Consider the following 7790-nt stretch of genomic DNA (forward strand, 5'->3'; position numbering starts at 1 on the left):
CCCCCTTTCTGCCATTTTCTGCCATGAAGTGGTTGAAAATGGCAGAAATTCCTGCAAACTCGATTTTTGCCATCGTTGTTTCTTTGTTAAAAAGTCGGATATCAGCTCTCTCACTTGGCCTTCCGTCTGATGATAGGTTTCCCAATCGACTTCGTCGTCACAGTCGACATTGATTATTGCCTCACCCTCAGGAATGACCGCATGTTTGCCCATTTAAACTGTTAGAGCAGCAACTCGTGCAGTAATTTAAATACTGCAAAAAAATAACTTGACTTGGCTAGCCTACGTAGGAGCAAACCAGGATTCCGAAGAGAAGATGCTCTACCAATAAGGTACCAAGGCTAGCCCTTTCTCCCCAGGTATAGCACAGGGCGTAAAGAAATGAAGGACCTCCCAAGATCTTTCTGACGAGGTTTGTTCCCGCTCAAGGATTTGTTTGACATAGAAACCCAGGTTTTTATTAAGAGGAACTGTTGAAAAAATAATGCCATTTCACAAATGATCCAATTTGAGCCAAAAAGCTATTGGTAACTACTGATGGGGATCAAATTGATAATCACGGGAGGTTGCGACCAGGCCTACCAATTTACAATTACCATGGCCATGATACTATTAGTGGAATCTCCGAAACCCGTTAGTCAGCGTCAAAAAGTAACCCTGATTTTTCTTCCGTCAAACCATGGTTGCCTTTGTGCTCAAACCTAAGTGTTTACGTTGCGATGGAATAGGCGGGTGCTCTTGCTATCCACGTTTTCTGGCAACCTTAGATTTGAAATTTGATTTGATTCCATCACTATTGGTAACCCTCCCATTGTTGACCACTAAAGCAATGTTCGAGAATTCAACTGAGCGCAACCTTGAGGTCCGAACCAAAGCTAAGGGCCTGTTGAAGGCCGGCTAAAGGCTGAGGGAAGTGCGTGAGCCTTTTGGTGTCCATGCTCGAAACATTGGTAAATGGAAAACTTCATGCAAGAACCTTTAGAACGGACAGGATCGAGGGTGGAAATCTAGGATTACAAGAGTCAGTTTTAAGATGACCAAACATTAGAGGGTCACCAATCTCCCTCAGACAAAAATTGGAAACTGTGCGACTCAACATGATCCAGCAATTCTGTGAGGGCGAGGGAAGGATTTTCAGAAGGCACGAAGGGAGGCCCTTAATTTCTTTACACCCTGTTGGTTCAAATTATTGTGCTGAGAGTTGTTATGACAGAAATTTACTTTTCATCGAGTATTGCGTGATTTGGAAGATAAAAATGGCCATTACAGCTTTCCAGAAAAAGTCGGTGTCTATGTTTTGAAAAGTTTATTTGCAAATTTTTGTGCAATTTCAGGTGATTTTGAATGCAAATTTCGGTCCAGTAATACCATATTTCTATGCAAATTTTGTTCGGCCCCAGTGATGAGCAGGAGCAATATCCTGCCAGACAATACCCTTAATACTTGTTTTTTAAGAGATGATCTGGAAAATTATTCATTTCAAAGCATTTCATTTTATCAAACAGTGACTACTTCTAGTTTGCCTACCGACAACAACCTTTTGATTTACAACGTTGATCAAGGACAGTAGGGCAAGTAAATGCCACGTTTTTGTGATCTCCAAACCTTTCCTGTCAAGTTAGGCCTAAACTATTAGTGCTGATATTTTTGAACGTCCGTTAATAGCATAGTTATTGTACAAAATGTGTGACTAATATTCGTTTATCAACCATTGATAGTGTATACTTTAGAGAAGGTGCGTAAATATAATTAGAATGACTTCTGACATGTCTTGAACAATTATTGAGATATACCAATTAAGTGTTCTTGAAAATCCTCATTCTGGCCACTTCTGTAGAAATTATACAAGTTATCTTAAAGATGTGTGCTTTCAACAATGACACCTTATTTTGTCCGTAGTTCTGTTAGTTTAAAGTTATAAAAGAGTTACCAATCTTGCTGGTATACCCCTCCTACTTTGATCCAGACTTGGTTGTGTAACACCATCATTACTATTTGAATACAAATTTTGATTTGGTCTTGGAGTTGTTCATACTACACGCATTTGACATTGGTCATTTCAACAATTGGATAATCATGATTATTCGGTTCAAAAATCTTTGGCATGGTTTGCAGATTCACGCGAAGCCCTGAGTCCCTCGAAAGTGGTACAAGCTTTCTACACTTGTCCCGTTTTTCAAAACCTAGAGCGGCATGTTCTCAAAGGGCTCGTTGGAGGTGGTGATCCGCAATTTGATGGACGTCCCTTGAAATGTGGAACCACGTACTACAAACTCTGGACTATCACACAAATAACTGATGAACAGATCCTTCTGAAGTGGAAATATGGAGCGTTCAGTGGATATACGTGGTAAAGAGACGAAGCTGCGATTCTAAGGCGAGATTTTTAAATGCTCGTACCTCGTAGTTGAGGCTTGCACGTTACCCTGGATGAGTATCTGCTCACCACTTTGGCGAGTGTACCGTATTTTCATATCGGTTAACGTCCAAGCCCCTAACTCCGAGGTACGATCTTTAAAAACAGGCCTCTGTATCGGTTCAAGTAGCTCCATTAACGTTAGCCTTTATTTCATTTTTTTCTTGCAAGGTTTTGCGTTCCAAAGCATGAAAATGTCATCGTTATGGGGAGTGCGTTCACCCTCCCATTTGCTCTCGACCAACCTGTAACCTCGGTCCAAGCCTCTGGGGCGTTGCTGAGACAAGCCTTGAGCACATTGAGGCGATCCGAAGTGCCTCTATCTGATCGACTTAAGCAGAGTTTGTCTCAAATAGTGATAGCTTCTGCTTTACCGATCCACCAAAACTATTCTCGGTATTTGTTGGTGTCTACCTTGAAACGCCTTCAACAGCTGTAACTCAGAGGAGCAGTAATGCAGGGTCATCTGATTGTTTGGAAAGAGCTCCAAAACTTAGTTTTTGACCCAGACTGGGCCAATTTTGACATTCATTGCCAGGATGGTGTTTTACAAATTCCAACGTTGATTTTCCAACTTTTAGTGACACTCAGTGACTTTGGTTTGGAAGAGTTGATAGGGAGTGACATAGAAACACGTTGCTTATTCTTGCCTGATGTGAGTGCGGGATCGCTTTTGAGCGCACTTCGGCTCATGTTTCAGTGTCAGGATTCTAATGTCCTTGTTGCCGAATCACATGCTAGTGCTCTCTTTTGGCTTTCATGGCCCAAGACTCAATCCCATTTGGTGCAACCACATTATTGGATTACTGAAATAATAAATGATTTGGTGATGGAGATGCTTCCAGTTGGCGAGAAAAACATTAAGACGGGTACGAAAGATTTTGTTGTTCATTCATGGAAGGTTATTTCTAGAGACGACCAAAATATGCATTTGAAAACTAAAAATAATAAAAATAAAACAAATTATTCCATTGAATATGTATAAAGAATGGTCAGAATATGCAACTAAATATGCTATTCCACCCGAAATATGTACTTCAGTATGCATTTAAGATCAATAATACCTAATTTAAAATGAAAAAGAACTAACTAATATCAAGAGGCAGGCAGTTGCAAAATCACGCTTGGCATGCCTCACAAACATCTTTCTGACCTTGGCAATAAGCTGATCAATGAGACGGTACTTGTGTCCGACCATTTCGGCCAACCTGTGTTGTGAGTGAGCCACTGATTTTTCAAGCCATTTCACATTGCAATTTTTGTAGTGCCTGTGACTTCGCTTTTCGCTTTGCCCATGTGTACTGAACCATTTAAGTCAGTTTTGTTGTTCTAGACAACTGTTTTATCCCTCTGCCCACTTTAACCACTCATTCTTTTACCTATTTGATTATGATTATACACTCTCGTTGATACGTTTTACTCGTTGACATGACCAAGAGTCGCAGTAAATGATGATTACACGACAATCATATTTGCTGACGCTCAAAGCCCAAAACATTCATGAAAGCGCGAAATATGCAATCTATGAGAAAAAACCCTTTTAATGACATAGAATGGATAATGCATATTTTGGCCGTCTCGAGTTATTTCTCTTCAAGTTTTAAGCATGTTTTTGGAAGTTCTAGGTTTGAACTTGCGGGTGGACAAAAAGCAAAGAGAAACCCAAGAATGCAACATTTGCGGCAAAACTTTGTACGACAAGCACAGCTTAAAAAAACATGTGGATGCGGTGCACTTCAACATTAAACGATTCCAATGCCAAGTTTGTCAACGACGCTTCTCGGTCAAAAATGACCTAAAGAATCATGTCATTGCGGTGCATGAGCGAGCCAAGGTTTGTTTACTGATAAGTACTGATGCGCCAATTCATTGCCAAACCATGTGAACGAAACCATATTTGTATATTGTAGAACCACACTTGCGACATTTGCGGAGTGGGAGTGGGCAATCGCAACAATCTTCGAATACACAAGCTTACTCATGAACCCAAAAGCCGTACCATCAGATGCATTCATTGTGAGAAACAGTTTCGACACATGAGTACTTATCGAAAGCACATTTCCAGGGTGCATGAGTTCCTTCCTGAAAAACGATTGAAGTGTGATCATTGTGGCAAATGGTACAATCACGAAGAAGGCCTGAAAAGACACGTGAAGAAGTTTCACTCTCAGAATGATCACATATTCCAATGTGATCAGTGTGCATCATCTTTCGCCTTTAGATACGAGCTCAATCGGCATATCCGAAAACGACATCATACTATGGCTACCTCTACATCAGATTCTTCTTCTTTACCCATACCTCTCTTTCTTCCTTCAGAGCCCGTGCCATTAAGCTTACTAACGTCCCACAACATTCTACCCAACTAAGACTCTTTTTTTCTGAAAATTCGTATTAGGGAAGACGTTTATTGAAATAGTTGTGAAAACGTGACCTGAATGTGGCGATTGGAAGCGGAAATAGATGTGTTCCTTACCACATGAAATGGCATTCAGAATGCTCAACAACGAAGTAACAAGTTTACAAAAACTCATGCGCATGCACCTGTACACGGTCACAATAATTGTGGAAGCTACAAGCCTCTCAAACTAGCCAATCCCGATCTGGCGTGATATGGGTCGGGTTTGGGTTTATAAACCGCAGGCGGCTCTTTATATATGGGGGTGGGATGACGAGGTTTGTAAGGCGTTGGACTCGGGTAGATTGGTGTGACTGGTACCTTGTACGGCAAGGGCGAAGGGGCGTAAGTAGGTGAGGGAGTAGGATGATAGGGAGACGGTGAGTACGTTGTTGTGGGTCGAGATACATAAGTTGCTGGGGTAGGTTCGTGGTGAGCTTTAGGAGCTACGTAAGGTTCTGAGTGTTGGGGACCCTCTGGATGAGGAATCGCCTCTCCCTCATACTTAACATCGGCATGATATCCATTCTCATCCGCGTAATATGACACAATTTGTGTTCTGCCATCTGGAAGTGCTACCCGGTACTCTCCTTCTGTCTTGTGACCATCTCGCGTTTCAGAGTGAGAGAAATCGTCACCGGAATATCCGTCTTTCACGGCATAACCGAAAGCGTAATTATGGGGGATCTAAACAGGAACCCAAGAGTTAATCGGTTTAATCGGGGATTAATATCAAATAACAAATATGTTACCTCGTTATACTCGTCCTCTTCATGTGAAATGTGCACAGGTTTGACGGGGATGTATGGTTTTGGCGACGGCTCAATGTGTTCATGGTACACGGGCTTCTTTGGCTGGTACTTAGGCTTAGGATGGTACACAGGGGTGGGCGTGTACACGGGTTTGGGGGTTGAATGGTAGATCGGCGTCGGTTTTGAGTGATACACGGGAGTCGGTGTGGGATGGTATGTGGGTGTGGGGGTTGAATGAAGAACGGGCTTGGGTGTGGAGTGGTACACGGGTTTAGGTGTTGAGTGATAAGTGGGTTTGGGTCCATGATAATTTGGTTTGGGCGATGGGTGGTAGCCATTAGGTAATGGATGGTATTTTTTGGGTCGATGTGGTACATGATACCTTGGACCGGAGTTGGGCGAGTAAGGGGTCGGTGTGTACGGTCCGTACGGCTTGGCGGACGGGGCATAGGGCGGAGGGTGCCCGTATCCCTTGGAGCGCAAAGGTAATGCGTGGGAAATGGTGTCTTCTGCCCCTGTGACGGTCAACATGACACCCAAGACGAGTCCGATCATTGTTGCCTGAAATTGAGATGACATCTGGTTAGTTAACCACGAACGATCATTATTTCATGAAAACAAATCTGTGGGAGTCTACGATTTGGCTTCATTGGCTGTCATTTTACTGTATAGCAACCTGCACAATTCTTATTTTGTACGGAACAGGAATTGTTTGAAGGTGACAAATGAATGTTACACATAGAGTACAGTAGATCATGGAGCTTGAGTGGTAAGGCGGGAAACGGAATAGTCCAGTCAATCTACTACGGTATCTTCAGAAGCATTCAAATCCGACCAAGCCAACTGGAGGCTCCCAATGGTCGTTTCCATGCATGAAGAAGCCGCTAAAGCACGAGCCAGTTGGCAAACTGATAATTGACGTACGTATACGCAGAAATACGAATCACAAATGACCTTCAATCGTTGATATCGTCATTTAACCACTGGTTTCAGATACAATGTATGCAACCTCTCCGCGATTGTACGCGGGGAAAATCTCCGCAACAGTTTTCATAGCTTGATTAACATGAACCTAGATTGTAAAATTATGGATGGATGGGCACATATTGAACTTTATTCGTGACATTAACCCTGTATATATACTGACCTATCTCATTACGTGTGGTTCAAATACGGTAGGAGCCAAATCGTGGTTTAAAACCGTTCTGTAGATTGTAATTATTTTTCTCGAAGGACCATTGAATTGAGAAATCAATGTCTTAATCGGATAGCTTGATTGATATTATAATTCGTTCTCAAACTAGGAAGAACTGATCTTTTGGAGCATTTTAAAATGTTATGTCTTCGCTCTTTTACTTTCCTTTGCTCCCAAAGTAAAGAATGATTTGAGGAAAATTACACCGATTGTTGCCTTGGGATCCCGTAATACCCTCAGTGAATATGAGAGTAGCATGTAGGAATGTAGTATGAGTAATTGGTTCCAAAGCTACTTAAATCATTGCACGTTATAGACGCACCGATCTTCGGAGATCTTCCTTAGGTGTCCTCACGTTTCCCCAAAATATTTCATTCATCACGATCTCTGAGGATCATCTACTCATAAAGTTCAAGTTCAACGTCGGCTTCCAATTACGAAACCAGCGTAGGCAAAATTCTACTTGCCCGCCCAGTTGTTCCACCAGGTATAAGCAACATCCCTTTTTGCCAATATAAATGTCAATGACTTTACTGCCTAGGTGCACGACAGCATTGAAGGTAATAATAAGAACTCAATGCTATCCGATGATACGTTTTCTCGCAATACCTGAGCGAGCACTGTTCAGGTGAGTTCCAAAAATGGGTTGGCAATAGTGAGCTATTAACCTTGAACTTTCGTTTTGTTTTTTGATCAGTTCAAACTCACTTGGCATGAACATCTCGGGGCTATGTGATTGTTTGTGATATGATCGAGTGATTTGAAGAATGAAGATGGCCGAGAAGCACTTTCCTTAGCTTGACTGCAAACCAACATCTCAGTACAAAGAAAAAGCGATCATTTCCGCCTTCCAAAAGACGTCTTCTTTTTCTGTAGATACATTCAACTGGAGCTTAATATCTAGACAAATTGAGACAATACTTAAAGCACAATTTTGGGGGGCTAATTTCCAAATACTCTATTCAAATACGGTTGTTGTGATACAATGGACAGAAATTCAAATTTATTTTTTTTAAATTTTTGTTATCA

General features: G+C 41.8%; 2 protein-coding genes across 2 annotated transcripts in view; one reads left to right on the forward strand and one right to left on the reverse strand.

Annotated features, from left to right (window-relative positions):
- The window catches only part of LOC131883441 (uncharacterized), an 8136-nt gene extending 3959 nt beyond the window's left edge, over positions 1–4177 (forward strand). Inside the window, exons 4-6 of the mRNA XM_059230917.1 lie at positions 2116–2350; positions 2588–3285; positions 4036–4177. Coding sequence (XP_059086900.1) covers positions 2116–2350; positions 2588–2855 — 503 coding nt within the window. The 3' untranslated portion in view covers positions 2856–3285; positions 4036–4177. The remainder of the gene's footprint in view (positions 1–2115; positions 2351–2587; positions 3286–4035) is intronic.
- A 618-nt stretch (positions 4178–4795) lies between these two features.
- On the reverse strand, positions 4796–6081 carry LOC131883279 (uncharacterized; the record flags this gene model as incomplete). Its single annotated transcript, XM_059230717.1, is given in 2 exon segments — positions 4796–5501; positions 5567–6081. Coding segments are annotated over 2 exon segments (1028 nt in total), but the record flags the coding sequence as incomplete, so codon positions are not given.
- Positions 6082–7790: the final 1709 nt, after the last annotated feature.

This window comes from Tigriopus californicus, chromosome 7 (genome assembly GCF_007210705.1).
Source record: "Tigriopus californicus strain San Diego chromosome 7, Tcal_SD_v2.1, whole genome shotgun sequence".
Classification (NCBI taxonomy): domain Eukaryota; kingdom Metazoa; phylum Arthropoda; class Copepoda; order Harpacticoida; family Harpacticidae; genus Tigriopus; species Tigriopus californicus.